The 16,703-nt window shown below is 40.1% G+C and overlaps 1 protein-coding gene across 2 annotated transcripts; it reads left to right on the top strand.

Moving 5' to 3' along the window:
* The first annotated feature begins 376 nt into the window (after window positions 1-376).
* On the top strand, window positions 377-16,526 carry LOC104107558 (extra-large guanine nucleotide-binding protein 3-like). 2 transcript variants are annotated; one of them, XM_009616394.4, is made up of 8 exons: window positions 410-1,602; window positions 1,708-1,845; window positions 2,668-2,772; window positions 2,886-3,071; window positions 3,708-3,885; window positions 12,706-12,950; window positions 15,408-15,577; window positions 15,670-16,526. In XM_009616394.4, the coding sequence occupies exons 1-8, from the start codon at window positions 631-633 to the stop codon at window positions 16,232-16,234; spliced, it is 2,559 nt and encodes an 852-aa protein (XP_009614689.1). In that variant the 5' UTR covers window positions 410-630; the 3' UTR covers window positions 16,235-16,526. The 2 variants fall into 2 exon arrangements, with proteins under 2 accessions (XP_070053441.1, XP_009614689.1); XM_070197340.1 differs by lacking the exons at window positions 15,408-15,577; window positions 15,670-16,526 and having other exon boundaries at window positions 377-1,602; window positions 8,084-12,764.
* The last annotated feature ends 177 nt before the right edge of the window (window positions 16,527-16,703 follow it).

Below are 16,703 nucleotides of genomic sequence, written 5' to 3'. Positions count from 1 at the left end.
CTTAATTTGTGCTTGATGTGTATATGGCAAACCAACGAATGCATAAGATATGTATTTTGCATATAAATTGTTTTATAACATATATATAGAGAGACAAGTTTTTCAACGTTAATGAATTAACTTTTTAAATTTTCCAGATGAATATACTAGCATCATATATCATTCGTATAAAATGATTCATTACTACTGGTTAATCCATATGAATTTGTGAGTAATACTCGTTGACAAAAATTTAGTAAAATGAATTTGACTCATTAGATAAAAGATTTCAAGAGGGAGAACGTAGTTACCAATTTGGAGAAGAGAAAAAAAAAACGTAGTTACCAAATTGCATGAGGCTTTACTCAGGAGTGACGCGCACCTAGTCTGAGCATGTAGGCGGCTTTTAGTAATTTAATTTCCCATGCTTTTAATTTTCAAAACGAACGCCCACCTGGCCACCGTCCTTTGTTTCCTTTCCCAGTTGCATCCCTTTTCTCTCTGTCTTAATTGTCCAAAAGGTCAGTTTCAGTTACGCACCAAAATCCCAACCTAACCAATTTGGCAAGCAACCATGTCACCACTATTTCCATTTCACACTCTTCAAATTGCACATTGAATCTTCATCCTCTTTCTTCTACTGATTTCCACATGACTGAGCCGTTAACTGATTCCAATTCTGACGCTTGGCTAGACCTTCTCCGGCGAATGTTGCCTGCCGGAGCTCCGCTACCGGACGAAGAACAACTCGACTACTCTATCGCTGTTGAGTATAAAGGTCCTCCGTTAGATTTTCCTGTTCCTGTAGTTGATCCACTGGCTTCTTCCCAAAGTACCCTCACGAAACTTCCCAAATTCCGTAAGGTACCGTCCGTTTATTCCAAATTCGCTATGCACGTGAAGGAAAACAGTAGTGGAAGTGGAAGCGGAAGTTCGTGTTCGGCTTCAAGGCTGCGCATGAATTCCAGCTCGGAATCTGAGAGTAAAATCCCGACGGATCAATCTATTTCGGAGTTTAATAATAGCGGTAATGCTCCGGCTGTTGATACTGATGAAAATGCAGAGAATGAATATGAAAATGATAATGATGATAAATATGATAGCGTAGATAGAAATGAGTATAATTTGGCGCGGCCTATTGATGTTGATGATAAATCATTGCCGGAAGGGGAGAAAAATGGAAAAAATGATAGGCTAGGGGTTAAGATTAGGGCTCATGCCTGTAGTAGGTGTGGGAAGAATAACAGGTTAAGAGAGAGAGAATTTTGCATTGTGTGTGGTGCTAGGTACTGTAGAAACTGTTTGCTTAAGGCTATGGGCTCAATGCCAGAGGGTAGGAAATGTGTGGGATGCATAGGAGAGCCTATAGATGAGGCTAACAGAGAAAAACTGGGTAAGTGTTCTCGTTTGCTGGCGAAAATCTGTAGTCCCTTGGAAGTTAAGTTGATAATGAAGGCAGAGAGTGAGTGCTTGGCAAACCAAATTCAACCTGAGCAGGTGTGGGTCAATGGGAGGCCATTGCGGGAGGAGGAATTAGTAGAGTTGCTTGGATGTGCAATTCCACCGCAGAAGTTGAGACCTGAAAAGTATTGGTATGACAAGGATTCGGGGCTTTGGGGAAAGGTGACAGCAGTTTTTATTGTGCTTTCGTCAATTTGCATAGGTACTCTGTATGTGATTTATTTGTGGCATTTTGTTGCTCATTGGATTTGGCATGTTTTCTTATAGGAGGGAGAGAAGCCAGATAGGATAATAAGTTCAAAACTGAATGTGGGTGGTAAGCTTCAGATTGATGCTAGTAAAGGAAATACAAAAGTGTTCATCAATGGCCGTGAGATTACAAAAGTTGAGCTCAGGGTTCTGAAGGTAAAGTAAATTCAAATGTTGGATTATTCAGAATATTCTGGTGCATGTTCGCTCTATTTGAGCATGAAAAATACTCTCTGAAGTTAGTTCATTGCATATCGCATCATTTTATCATGGATTTCATGTTTTTAGCTTTAGTCGATGTTCCGTGTTGATTAAAGATTCTGAAGTGATTGTTCTACAGATCTTCTTCTTGTTGTTACTGTAGTTCATAGTGGTTTCTGAATAATTTAGTTGTTATCACTTATTTTCTGAGACATGGAAGTTTGATATATCATTATCAGAATCAGATTTTGCTGGTAGCCAGCTTTGATCATTCCGACGTGTGTAAGATCTAATGGGCATTGCACACGAGAATTATGTGCGTGCTTGAAGAGTGCTGTAGTTGAAGGAAGGTTTAGGACTGTCTCATGTAATGGACTGCGTCACAAGATGCAAGCCTGCAACTTCAGTTGATGCAGTTCGAGTCGCATAATTTCTGTTGGTGCAGAAAGCAAGAGAGGCTGGAGGGTGTGAACCCATTTTAGCCCCGACCCTCCCACTCATTGTATTAGCAAAGCTAAGCCGCATCTTTTTAAGGAGTTTCAATATTTCCATCTTGAAGGATACCCTTAAGTAGATGATATACTAATTAATTTTGCTCAAAACATATATTTTCCTATATTCTGAATGAGAGTAGCTTTGGCATGCTCAATACTGGATTCCTGTGTTCACACTGCATTCTGGAAATCAATGGAGATAAAATTTCTAGAGATGATGGTGTCTTATAAGACTGGAACAAAAACTAGCTATCTGTGCTGAAATCTTTTCCTCTTTTCTCAGTTAGCCAAGGTTCAGTGTCAACGAGGTACTCACTTTTGGGTATACGATGATGGATCCTATGAGGAAGAAGGTCAAAATAACATTAGAGGAAACATATGGGGAAAGGTTCTCTCGTAATCCTTTTAAGTAAAAGTGTCCACTTGAGGGACATTATGATCCTTTTTAAATGATTTATGCCTGTATTTTAATTAGTTACAGCTGTACTTTTTGTTAGGCAGGCATCTACTCGTTTCATTTGTTCATTGTTTTCATTGCCTGTTCCACCTGGAAATATTCACGGGCCAAAAGAAGATGCGACTGCCTTTTCAGGTAGGTCTATACCTGAGTATTTGGAGCATGGTAGACTGCAGACACTTTTGTTGTTTGGGTTGGAAGGATCCGGGACAAGCACCATTTTTAAGCAGGTCGGCATACAAAATCATATATCTTCTGTTATTTGGATAAGTTAGTAATTCCTTGAATAAGAAGCTTGCCGGTTTTCTATGATGATCTTTAAGCGAGGGCCTTTCTCCAGTACTTACAGTATATCAGATAGCCTTTTGAGAAGAAAGCTTAAAACTGTGGATTCTCTACTTATTTCCTTCTCTTTGAAGTGAAAATTAGTGACATTTCATCATATTACAAGTTAGTAAGTGCATTTCTTCATTCATGTTATTGAGTTTCAAAGGCTAAAAACTTGTTGAATGTACACACTGAAGTTGAGTCTTTTCCTTTCAATCCGAAATTCAAACAAAAAGTGCTAGCTTCCTTCTTACTGGGTAAATTCCTCAGGTTGATTTCGTTTGAGTTTTCTTTTCGGCGATTCAGATTATCTTGGTGGATCATCTGTAGTATTAAGTAGGGAACATTGATTCCAGTCTAACACAGATTAATCATGCTTGGTTAATGGTTTATATTAAGTTGCTTCTGTCATTTACCTACATGACTACCGCGATTGAACCTGGAAACTGCCTATTTGCTACTGTTGCCAAACCTTGTAATCTTTATTTCATGATTATCTCTTAATCAATTGTATTCCTTCTCTTCTTTCAATACAACAGGTGAAGTTTATATCTAAAAGTAAATTCACAGTTGAAGAGGTACAGAATATCAAGCTTACCATTCAAAGAAACATCTATAGATACCTGAGTGTCTTACTCGAGGGGCGAGAGCACTTTGAGGAGGAGGTCCTGATGGATAAGAAAACCTCAGATTTGGAGATGGAAAATTTTTCACCAGGTATTCTAGACACTCCTTCCTCGTTGAACGTAAGCTGAATTGAGTTGCACCCATTCTGGTTGTAATCCTAATTTATTTTGAGTTGATAAAAGTAAAGGCCTGCAAAGGATAGCTACTTGTAATAAGCAAGGAAGCAAAGTGTGAAAGCATTTAGTTAGAAATGACAACTAGAAGAAAGGCATAGATCCTCTCTCCCTTGCACCTGCTTGTACATGGGGAAAAGCATTTTCCTACAGGCTACAGGTGCATGCTGATAGCCAGAAAATTTAGGTTTGCTTTCTTTCTGATTTGACTGTGTAGTATATACAATGGGCAGAGTGGATCTGAGGGCCTGTTTCCATATATTTTCATCCTTGTTATGTTCTTAAAGGATTGGATATGGCCTTTATTTAATGTCAAAGTTGGCTTGTCATAGGTTGACCAATGGAATCTATGTGGTGGTTTCTCACAATTCCAAAGGGCTAGTTAAGTTCAGCGTTTTCCTAAACCCAAGGCATGTCACGACCCAAATCCCAACCTGTCGTGATGGCGCCTATCACATTACTAAGCAAGCCGACAATCACATAATAGCTACGCATTCTAAATTAAAGACATGATTTAACAGGTTCAATAGTGGAAAATCTCAATCGATAACTGATAAAAAAAATAACTGAAACTCAATAACAACAAATCTCAAATCCCTGGTGTCACCGAGTACATGAGCTACTTAGTGTCAACACAGTCTAAATCTTTAATACAATTGTCTGGAAAATAGAACAGTACTGAATAAACTGAAAGGAAGAGAGTTGAGGTCTGCGGGCATCATAGCAGCTATCTCAATAGTCTCCAAGCAGATATTGTACCAAATCTAGCAACCGCCATGTCTTGATGTACATGAATCTGCACACGAAGTGCAGCGTGTAGTATGAGTACAACCGACCCAATGTACTCAATAAGTAACAAGACTAACCTTGGGCTGAAAGCAGTGACGAGCTCAGAAAGATACAGTCTGAATCCAAATAATGGCAACAAAAATATAACAAGATAATGACAGTAAAAATCACTGAGAACTTCCATAATTAACTTGTACACGGTACAAAAATTTAGGCATGCTTTCAAGTTCAACAATTTAAGCTCAACGCTGATAAAATATGCAAGTACAACTAGCTTGAGGAATGCTACATCTCTATGCCTACATGTCAAATATGCATGTCAAATGCAATGCATCACAGTAATAGTCTCAGGTACTCACACACTCAGAGTACTCAATCTATCCGCCTCAACTCCCACTCATCATGCACAATTACTCAGCATTGTACGGTACCTGGGCTCACTACTGGTATGTCAGACTCTGGAGGGGCGGATCCTGCCCAAGCGCTAATATACATCCAACATGGCCTGTTGCGGCGTGCAGCCTGATCCCATAATGAGTCAATAAAGCCTGTTGCGGCGTGCAGCCCGATCCCATTAATGACCAATGAGGCATGCTGCGGCGTGGAACCCGATCCCATAAATGACCAATAAGGTCTGCTTCGGGTGCAACCCGATCCTATAAATATCACTCACAATCCGGCTCTCAGGCCCTAATTCAGTCGTTAATCTCTCCCGCCTCACGCGCTCACAAATCTCATACCACTCAGCCTAAAAGAAAAAATGATAACATGATGTGACAGTAAATAATAACAGAGACTGAGATATGATATGCAGATAAATGAATACGACTGAGTACATAATTGCAATTTAAGCAAATAACTCAACAGGAGAAATGACCTCAGTGGGTTCCAACAGAATAAGCACATAGCCTAAACATGATTTCTAGCATTAATCACAGCTCAATTACTCTGACACCTAGGAATTTCACGGATAGAACAAGAATTAGATAACTACACAGTACCACAAAATCAACAGAGTCATAATTACCATGGTGCCCCCACACGCCCGTCACCTAGCATGTGCGTCACCTCAGCACCAACCACATACACGTATTTCAGGGATTCATACCCTCAGTACCGTGTTTAGAAGTGTTATCTCAAAGAGCGCAACTCAATGCTCCAACAAACCCTTACCTCGCGAATCGGCCTCCGAACGACTCGAATCTAGTCACAAACAACTTAATATAATCAATACAAGCTATAGGAATCGATCCCATACGATAAAGCTAAGTTCTTTAACCAAATTCAAAAGGTCAACTCCGGGCCCACGTCTCGAAACCCGACAAAATTCGAACACCCACTCAATAATGAGTCCAACTATACTGTTAGTTTACAGCTATGTATATAGTGTAGTCTTGTCCCGCATTGGAATAGGAGTAGTATGTCCTTGTATAGTATAACTATAAATAAGGACCTCTTGTATTGTATTGAACATCCAATATCAATAACATATTTTCTCCTGTGCTTTCTCACATGATATCAGAGCAATTGTGAGAGATTTATCGCTGTGCATAAATTCCAGCGATTCCGGGAAGAGAAATCAGTCAGCGGAAGTCTGTTTCCGGCGACTCTTTTTTTAAGGCTGTTTTGCGTCTGCTTCGTCTCCGTCAGTGTTGTGCAAAATCCAACACTACCACAAGAGTCGTCACTGTCTGGCGACCAAACTCCAGTGAAAATCTCCGGCAGCAGCCTCTTCACGCGCCTCCTCGCGCCACCAGAAGCTCACGCGCGTGAGCTCACGCGCCGGCGCGTACGATCACTTCCCGTCATTTTTTGAAAAACTTCCTTCAGAACAGTTGGGTCGCCTGGTAATTCCGATCCTACCCCTACTGTTTTCATTTCATTCTGACCACTTTGAGTTTTTTTCCGGCAGCTACAATACTATTCCGACAGCTACAGTAAGATTCCGGCAGCTACAATATTTCATTATTCTGTTTCTGTGTTTCCTTACTCTGGTTCAGTGGATTACAGTTGATTCTTTCTCTTATTTGGGAATAATTTGCAACAATGTCTTTGGGATTTGATGCTTTTGGGTCTAGAAACATGAGTTCTGGAAGCTCTAGTGCTATTATTACCTCGAAACCTTTAATGGGAGGTTCAAACTACTTAGCTTGGGCTTCATCTGTCGAGTTGTGATGTAGAGGCCAAGGTGTTCAAGATCATCTAATCAAACAGTCTAGCGAAGGAGATGAAAAGGCAATAGCACTTTGGGCAAAAATCGATGCTCAGTTATGTAGCATCTTATGGCGATTTATTGATTCCAAGTTGATGCCCTTATTTTGTCCATTCCAGACATGTTATTTGGTTTGGGCAAAGGCACGCACCTTATACACTAATGACATATCTCGTTTCTATGATGTGATATCGCTGATGACAAACTTAAAGAAGCAGGAATTAGATATGTCTACTTACTTGGGTCAAGTACAGGCAGTCACAGAGGAATTTGAGAAGTTGATGCCAGTTTCTGCTAGTCTTGAAAAACAACAAGAGCAGCGACAAAAGATGTTTCTCGTTCTTACCCTCGCTGGACTTCCTAATGATCTTGATTCAGTACGCGACCAGATTTTGTCTAGTCCGACTGTCCCGACAGTTGATGAATTATTCTCTCGATTACTCCGCCTTGCTGCAGCACCAAGTCACCCAGTGATCTCGTCACAGATACTTGATTCCTCTGTTCTTGCATCCCAGACAATGGATGTTCGGGCATCTCAAACTATGGAGCATAGACGAGAAGGAGGTCGTTTTGGAAGATCTTGACCCAAGTGTTCTTATTGTCACAAACTTGGACACACTCGTGAAATGAGCTATTCCTTACATGGTCGTCCACCCAAAAATGCTTACATTGCTCAGACCGAGACTCCAGGTAACCAAGGATTTTCTTTATCTAAAGAAGAATATAATGAGCTCCTTCAGTATCGAGCAAGTAAGCAGACATCTCCACAAGTAGCCTCTGTTGCTCAGACTGATACTTCTGTTACTGGTAATTCTTTTGCTTGTGTTTCCCAGTCTAGCACTCTTGGCCCATGGGTCATGGACTCGGGCGCTTCTGATCACATCTCTGGTAATATATCACTTTTGTCAAATATTGTATATTCACGGTCTCTTCCCATTATTACTTTAGCCAATGGATGTCAAACTAAGGCAAAAGGAGTTGGACAAGCTAATCCCTTGTCTTCTATTCCGTTCTTTATGTCCCTGGCTATCCTTTTAGTCTTGCATCTGTTAGTCGTTTGACTCGTGCCCTCCATTGTGGTATATATTTTACTGACGATTCTTTTATTATGCAGGACGCGGTCAGACAATTGGTACAGGACGTGAATCAGAAGGCCTTTACTACCTTAACTCACTCAGTCCTTCCACAACATGTCTAGTTACAGATCCTCCAGATCTAATCCACAGACGTTTAGGACATCCGAGTTTATCCAAACTTCAGAAGATGGTGCCTAGTTTATCTAGTTTGTCTACATTAGATTGTGAGTCGTGTCAGCTTGGGAAACATACCCGAGCCTCCTTTTCACGTAGTGTTGAGAGTCATGCAGAGTCTGTCTTCTCCTTAGTTCATTTTGATATATGGGGTCCTAGTAGAGTCAGTTCAACCTTGGGATTTCGTTATTTTGTTAGTTTCATTGATGATTATTCAAGATGTACTTGGCTTTTCTTAATGAAAGATTGTTCTGAGTTATTTTCTATATTCCAGAGTTTCTGTGCTGAAATCAAAAACCAATTTGGTGTTTCTTTTCGCATTTTTCGCAGTGATAATGCCTTAGAATATTTATCTTCTCAATTTCAGCAGTTTATGACTTCTCAAAGAATTATTCATCAAACATCTTGTCCTTATACCCCTCTGCAAAATGGGATTGCTGAGAGAAAGAATAGACACATTATTGAGACTCGCACACTTCTAATTGAATCTCGTGTTCCGTTGCGCTTTTGGGGCGATGCAGTTCTCACAACTTGTTATTTGATTAATCGGATGCCTTCATCTCCCATCAAGGATCAGATTCCGCATTCAGTATTGTTTCCCCAGTCACCCTTATACTCTCTTTCACCCCGTGTTTTTGGGAGCACGTGTTTTGTTCATAATTTAGCCCCTAGGAAAGATAAGTTAGCTCCTCGTGCTCTCAAGTGTGTCTTCCTTGGTTATTCTCGTGTTCAGAAGGGATATCGTTGTTATTCTCCAGATCTTCGTAGGTACCTTATGCTAGCTGATGTCACATTTTTTGAGTCTAAACCTTTCTTTACTTCTGCTGACCACCATGATATATCTGAGGTCTTACCTATACCGGCCTTTGAGGAGTTTACTATAGCTCCTCCTCCAACTTCGACCACAGAGGTTTCATCCATACCAACCGTTGAGGAGTCTAGTGTTGTTCCTCCTAGCTCCCCAGCCACAGGAACACCACTCTTGACTTATCATCGTCGTTCGCGCCCTACATCAGGCCTAACTGGTTCTCGTCCTACACTTGACCCTGCTCCTGCTGCGGACCCTGCTCCTAGTACACCGATTGCACTTCGGAAAGGTATACGGACCACACTTAACCCTAATCCTCATTATGTCGGTTTGAGTTATCATCGTCTGCCATCTCCCCATTATGCTTTTATATCTTCTCTGTCCTCGGTTTCCATCCCTAAGTCTACAGGTGAAGCGTTGTCTCATCCAGGATGGCGACATGCTATGAGTAACGAGATGTCTGCTTTACATACAAGTGGTACTTGGGAGCTTGTTCCTCTTCCCTCCGGTAAATCTACTGTTGGTTGTCGTTGGGTTTATGTAGTCAAAGTTGGTCCCGATGGCTAGATTGATCGACTTAAGGCCCGTCTTGTTGCCAAAGGATATACTAAGATATTTGGGCTCGATTACAGTGATACCTTTCTCCCGTGGCTAAAGTGGCTTCAGTCCACCTTTTTCTATCCATGGCTGCGATTCGTCATTAACCCCTCTATCAGCTGGACATTAAGAATGCCTTTCTTCACGGTGATCTTGAGGATAAGGTTTATATGGAGCAACCACCTGGTTTAGTTGCTCATGGGGAGTCTCGTGGCCTTGTATGTCGCTTGCGTCGGTCACTTTATGGTCTAAAGCAGTCTCCTCGAGCCTGGTTTGGTAAGTTCAGCACGGTTATCCAGGAGTTTGGCATGACTCGTAGTGAAGCTGATCACTCTGTGTTTTATCGGCACTCTGCTTCAAGTCTCTGTATTTATCTGGTAGTCTATGTTGATGATATTGTTATTACTGGCAATGATCAGGACGGTATTACCAATCTGAAGCAACATCTCTTCCAACACTTCCAAACTAAGGATCTAGGCAGATTGAAGTACTTTATAGGTATTGAGGTTGCCCAGTCTAACTCAGGTATTGTTATTTCTCAAAGAAAATATGCTTTAGACATTCTTGAGGAGACGGGGATGATAGGTTGCAGACCTGTTGACACTCCGATGGATCCGAATTCTAAACTTATGCCAGGACAGGGGGAGCCGCTTAGCGATCCTGCAAGCTATAGGCGGCTGGTTGGAAAATTAAATTATCTCACAGTGACTAGACCCGACATTTCTTATCCTGTGAGTGTTGTAAGTCAGTTTATGAATTCTCCCTGTGATAGTCATTGGGATGCAGTTGTCCGCATTATTCGGTATATAAAATCGGCTCCAAGCAAAGGGTTACTGTTTGAGGATCGAGGTCATGAGCAGATCGTTGGATACTCAGATGCTGATTGGGCAGGATCACCTTCTGATAGACGTTCTACGTCTGGATATTGTGTTTTAGTAGGAGGCAATTTGGTGTCCTGGAAGAGCAAGAAACAGAATGTAGTTGCTCGGTCTAGTGCAGAAGCAGAATATCGAGCAATGGCTATGGCAACATGTGAGCTAGTTTGGACCATACAATTGCTCAAGGAGTTGAAATTTGGTGAAATTAGTCGGATGGAACTTGTGTGCGATAATCAAGCTGCCCTTCATATTGTATCAAATCCGGTGTTCCATGAGAGAACTAAACACATTGAGATTGATTGTTATTTCGTCAAAGAAAAGATACTTTCAGGAGAGATTGCTACAAAGTTTGTGAGGTCGAATGATCAACTTGTAGATATTTTCACCAAGTCTCTCACTGGTCCTCGTATTGGTTATATATGTAACAAGCTCGGTACATATGATTTATATGCGCCGGCTTGAGGGGGAGTGTTAGTTTACAGCTATGTATATAGTGTAATCTTGTTCCACATTGGAATAGGAGTAGTATGTCCTTGTATAGTATAGCTATAAATAAGGACCTCTTGTATTGTGTTGAACATCCAATATCAATAACATATTTTCTCCCGTGCTTTCTCACATATACCAAAATCACTCAATTCCGACCATAAATCGACCCTCAAATCCCCAAATCTTACTCTCCAATACATGAGTCAAAAATTTCCAAATTCTAACTTAGATTCATTATAAATAAGTGAAATAATCAATGGGTATTTAATATTCATGGACAAAAGTGATCAAAAATCACGTACCTCTTCAATCTAGGTGAAAACCCCTCCAAAAATCGCCTCAATCCAAGCTCCCAAAGTCCAAAAATGAAGAAAATACTCTAACTCTCGTTCTTATAACTTTGTCTAGCATTTTTGCTTCTACGGTTCAGCGCTTTTGCAGACAAGTCCTCCGCTTCTGCGGAGTTTCATTAAACTCCCGACCAGCCGCTTCTGCGGCTCAAATCCTGCTTTTGCGGGTCCGCTTCTGCGGTCCAAGCTCCGCACTTGCGGGAGCGCACCTGTGGATACCTTTCGCTTCTGCTTCTGCGACCCCTAAGCCCCTGACCAAAATCCGCATCTGCCGAAATACCCTCGCACCTGCAACCACTGCCCAACACACTCAAGACCGCACCCTGCGACCCCATGGCCGCTTCTGCGGCTCACAGGTGCAGTTGCACCAGAACTGAAGCACATCAGATTTTGCATAAGTACCAAACTCAATCCGAAATCAATCTGATTCTCGCCCGGGCCCCCCATCCAAACATTCCAACCCATCCTAAAACATCATACGAACTTAGTCGAGGCCTCAAACAATATCAAGAACACGGATCGCGCTCCAATTCAAGCCTATTGAAACTAATGGATTTCCAACTTCTACAATCGATGCCGAAACCCATCAAACCAACTCCGATGGACCTCAAATTTTGCACACAAGTCATAAATGACACAACAGACCTGTTCCAACTTCCGGAACCAAAATCCGAGCCCGGTATCAATAAATTCAACTCTCGATCAACTTCTCAACTCTCCAAACCTTCAACTTTTCACTTTTCGTCAATTCAAGCCAAACGACCTACGGACCTCCAAATCAATATCCGGACATACTCCTAAGTCCAAAATCACCATACGAAGCTATCAGAATCATCAAAACTTCATTCCAGGGTTGTTTACACATAAGTCAACATCCGGTCAACTCTTTCAACTTAAGCTTCCAACCTTAGGACTAAGTGCCCCAATTCATTCCGAAATATCCCCGGAACCAAACCAACCACCCCGACAAGTCACATAACAACAAACGAACGTAGAATAAGCAATAAATGGGGGAACATGGCTATAATACTCAAAACGACCGGCCGGGTCGTTACAAGGCATTACATGAATTATCCTACTCCCCCTTCAACTTTGCTCGTTTAGTGGTTTTGGGGAAACATTACTATAAAATATACAAGGTTTCACTGACCCCCTCCCCCCCCCCCCCTCCAACCCCCCTCTATATATATATATATACACACACACATACATATATATATATATACACAGAGAGATTTATGTGTGTGGTCTTTGTATCTATGTGTTGTTTATAAGCACAAAGGGCATCCTCTCCTTGATGGATATATATATCATGCGGGCAATATCTGAATTTCTGTTGTGTGGATACTGTAAATTTAATTCAGTTGATGCCGGAACTGATGGGAGCAGGCGCTGCATCTACTCAGTCAATCAAAGAGTAAAACATTTTTCTGATTGGTTACTGGAAATCATAGCTATGGGAGATTTGGATACATTCTTTCCTGCTGCAACACGTGAATATGCTCCAGTTGTAGACGAGATCTGGAAAGACCCTGCCATCCAGGAAACATACAAGAGAAGGGATGAACTGCATTTTCTTCCTGATACTGCTAAATATTTCCTGGACCAGGTATACCTTGTTTCCATAAACGATATCTGCATTTACTGGATAGCAGTTGGTTTAGAGGTGGCAATTTGAGACATGGCACTTATAGTGGACATGAAATCAGGTGAAAATATATGTTAAAATTCATTTGGTCACAATGAGTAAACACTGTTAAATTATTCGTAAGCATGTAATGAGAGTCACATTCAATTATGATGAATTGAAGATCGTGTAAATGAAGGAAATTCAATAGTAAATACTTCATTTATAAGTGGTGTGGTATTAATACATCTAGTTTTGAATTTCTAAGATTATTGAATAGAGGTATCTATTGCTCTATTAAGTTACAAAACATAAATCAACTAAATCAATATTTGACATCTAGTTGGTAGCGACACAATTTATTTGGATTGATGTTTCTATTACTTGATATTATCATGAAGAGAGGAAGTTGAAAATGCATGGTTTTTGACTATAAATAGCATCAGAAGCTTACCTTGTATATTGAATTTATTATTTACTTGCCAAAGACTTTTTTGACAATTACTATTTATTCAGTAAAATAAGTAAGGGTGACATTTCACTAGACGGTCCAGATGTTACCATTTGATAATAAGGTCAACATTAGCTGTCATTATAGAGCAAATGAGTTAACAAGTCATGTCAAGGTTATGATTTTCACCGCTCACTTGATTGTGATGTTACAAGATCATAGCACAATTTGACCCATTGCACTGAGGTCTTATAGCCTTATCATGTTAAATGGTAACTTACAGAACTTGCCTCTTGATTGTTTTGATGCATGCTTAAATTTATCCGTAATTGAACTGATTTAGCAAGAAGATTTAGCTATAGCCTCGAATAGATAGCTCATATTTAACTACTAGATCTAGCGATTGATCTTGGGCTTTATGACCATATTTTTCTATTACTTTGTACGTACTGTTGTTTCTGTTTTTTGATGGTATATTTGATGCTGCATCATAGGTTACCTCTAGGGGTGGCAAAATGGTTAAAAGAACACAGTTAACCGCCCATATTATCCACTAAAAAATGGGTTGGATAATGAACTTTTTAAAAATGGGTCAAATATGGATAAGAACCATATTATCCATTTAGAAAATGGATAACCAATGGGTTACCAATGGATAACTAATGAGCTTAACTTTTACATTTGTAAAGCCTCAAATTGGGGGTTCCTCAAGTTTGGGAGACTACAAATTCTCCAAAAAGTGTTCATATTCAAGAAGTCATGGACCCATATTATCCGTCGGTTAACCCGTTTTTTATCCGTATTAAATATGGGTCGGGTCGGATAATTTATCCATTTTTTCATTACCCGTTTTCTACACGAACCATATCCAACCCGACCCGCCCGTTTGCCACTCCTAGTTACCTCCATGGAGCCTTTAGTGTGACATGTCTCAGATGTTGTAGGCTTAGATACTAGAAAATTTCGTTTCCAAGCTTCTCTATTTTATTATGTCGATTATATTGTAGATCTCTTCAAGCATTCCTATATAACCTTGATTGCCATCAAATATAATGTGCTACAGCACCTCCATTTTCTAAAAAAATAGGGTTCAAGTACAATGACCTCCTCTATTACATACTTCTAGGGGTAGTTTGGTTAGAAACAAGTTATGCATGGATTAATAATGTAGGGATTATAATACAAAGATTATTTCTTGTTTGATATTTTCAACTAAAAAGAAGAAATAAATCTAAAGAGTGTGAGGGCATTCTTGTCATTTTTATTTTAATCCATCTACTACTAATACCCGTATTTTTATTCCACATTCTACTCTGCATAAAATAATGCATACATTCCCGCATAACCTATGCAGAAAAAAGAAGAAAAAACAGCCAAAATGTATGTACTTGTACGGAATTAATGTGGTGATGGAATCTTCTATTCCCCCAACCAAACAGGCTCTTAAGTTATCATTAGTGGAAAAGTTTAAATACTTCTACACCAACAAGGCAGACAGCAATCTCAAGTCTGTTTTTCTTGAATACTGCCACATCTTTTCTGAAGTGTTGTAGCTTGTAAATGAAATAGAGTCCATGCAATATGTGATATTGCAGAAGCACGGTCAACTAATTCTTAAAAGAGAATGCAGCTTTTAAATTGGATTGACGAATTAGTAGATAATAAGATATAGCCTATATTGTGTAAGCATAAACACTGAATTGCAGTGATAACGGGTAAAACAGCTTCGAGTCATCATCAACTTACAAGTCTATAAATGCTACTTATGTTTGAAATGGTTGTCAAAAGTACATTTCTTCAGAGATTATTTTTTAATCTAGGGTGCTCCCTACTTTATACTATCTCAAATTCAATGATATTGATACTTTTAAGGGGTTCTGCAATTGCTTGCTAGATGTTGCTAACCTTTTAGAATAATCTTTGATAATGCTTATCTGGAAGCCTTTAGCTTGCATCTGCCAGTCAATATGCGATCTTACTTTTGCCAGGCCATCGAGATATCTAGTAATGAGTACGAACCTTCAGAAAAGGACATTTTATTTGCTGAAGGGGTGACTCCTAGCAACGGACTTGCTTCTCTTGAATTCTCATTCGATGATCACAGCCCTATGTCTGAGATCTATGATGAGGACTTACAAAGCGAACCTCCTTGGACCAAGTAACTCTTTTTGCATAGCTAATATTAGTTTGATAAAGTGAACTTATTGCCCCTCGGTGACCATCCGTTTTCTTCTGTTTGTCTTCCTTCAGGTATCAATTGATCCGTATCAGTTCTAAGGGAGACCATGATAGTGGCAAATGGCTTGAAATGTTTGAAGATGTTAAAGTGGTAATCTTTTGTGTGGCCTTGAGTGACTATGACCTGGCATGGACCCAAGGTGATGGTACCTCAGAAAATAAAATGTTGGCAAGCAGAGATGTATTTGAGAGTTTAGTTAGACATACTAGCTTCGAGGAAGCCTCTTTTGTGCTCCTCCTAAATAAATATGATATCTTTGAAAACAAAATCAACCAAGTTCCTTTGACAGTCTGTGATTGGTTTCATGACTTTAGACCTTTGAGACAGAGACAAAACAATCAAGCCTTGGCAAATCAAGCATATTATTATGTTGCTGTTAAGTTCAAGCAGCTCTATGCTTCAATCACTGGCAAAAAGCTATTTGTTTGGCCGACTAGGGCTCTTCAAAGTACATCTGTTGATGAAGCATTTAGGTATGTACGAGAAGTTCTAATGTGGGATGAAGAGAAGGAAAAGGTATATTGCATCGCTGAGGACGATTCATTCTCCAGTACAGAAACTGATTTTACTCCATGAATGCGGCTAGAATTGTTTTGCTCCGTGTGCAGGTAGAATGAGATATCAGCTCCCAACTTGGTGTGCGAAAGCTCCGTTAAGTTTTTTTTTTTGGAAGGGAGAATAGCATTTGTTTAACGACTGAGATATTCACTGATTTCATGGCTGGCAGACTCAATGAATCAGTTTGTAACTGAAATGAAGGATGCTTTGATCCTTACAGCTTGTAAAAATGTAGAGCAGGCTCTGGAGTTTCTCTTTTACTGTGAATGTCAGAGCTATTTGAGTTCTAATGAAAAGTGCTTATCTCCCATTTGTGTTGCTCTGTCTTCATGCTTGCTGCAGTTGGCCGAGCACTTTTCGCAAATAGAGATTCATCAGAAGTACTCTCGGTTCGTGATAGTTCATGTTTGACCAAATCATTTCAAATGCGCTTTTCTTGGTAATGCAGAAGCATGCGTTTGCGTTTGGCCTATCATCCAAAAGTGCA

This window comes from Nicotiana tomentosiformis, chromosome 3, assembly GCF_000390325.3.
Source record: "Nicotiana tomentosiformis chromosome 3, ASM39032v3, whole genome shotgun sequence".
Classification (NCBI taxonomy): Eukaryota; Viridiplantae; Streptophyta; class Magnoliopsida; order Solanales; family Solanaceae; genus Nicotiana; species Nicotiana tomentosiformis.
Note: the sequence above shows the minus strand (reverse complement) of the source record. Positions and strands in the feature narration are given on the sequence as shown.

What these genes read in the sequence shown, in the direction of transcription:
- LOC104107558 (XM_070197340.1), top strand. Translation starts at nt 631, where the DNA reads ATGACTGAGCCGTTAACTGATTCCAATTCTGACGCTTGGCTAGACCTT. An exon ending in ATTCGGGGCTTTGGGGAAAG is followed by an intron (nt 1,603 to 1,707) that starts GTGACAGCAGTT and finishes GTTTTCTTATAG; the next exon opens with GAGGGAGAGAAGCCAGATAG. An exon ending in TTGAGCTCAGGGTTCTGAAG is followed by an intron (nt 1,846 to 2,667) that starts GTAAAGTAAATT and finishes CTCTTTTCTCAG; the next exon opens with TTAGCCAAGGTTCAGTGTCA.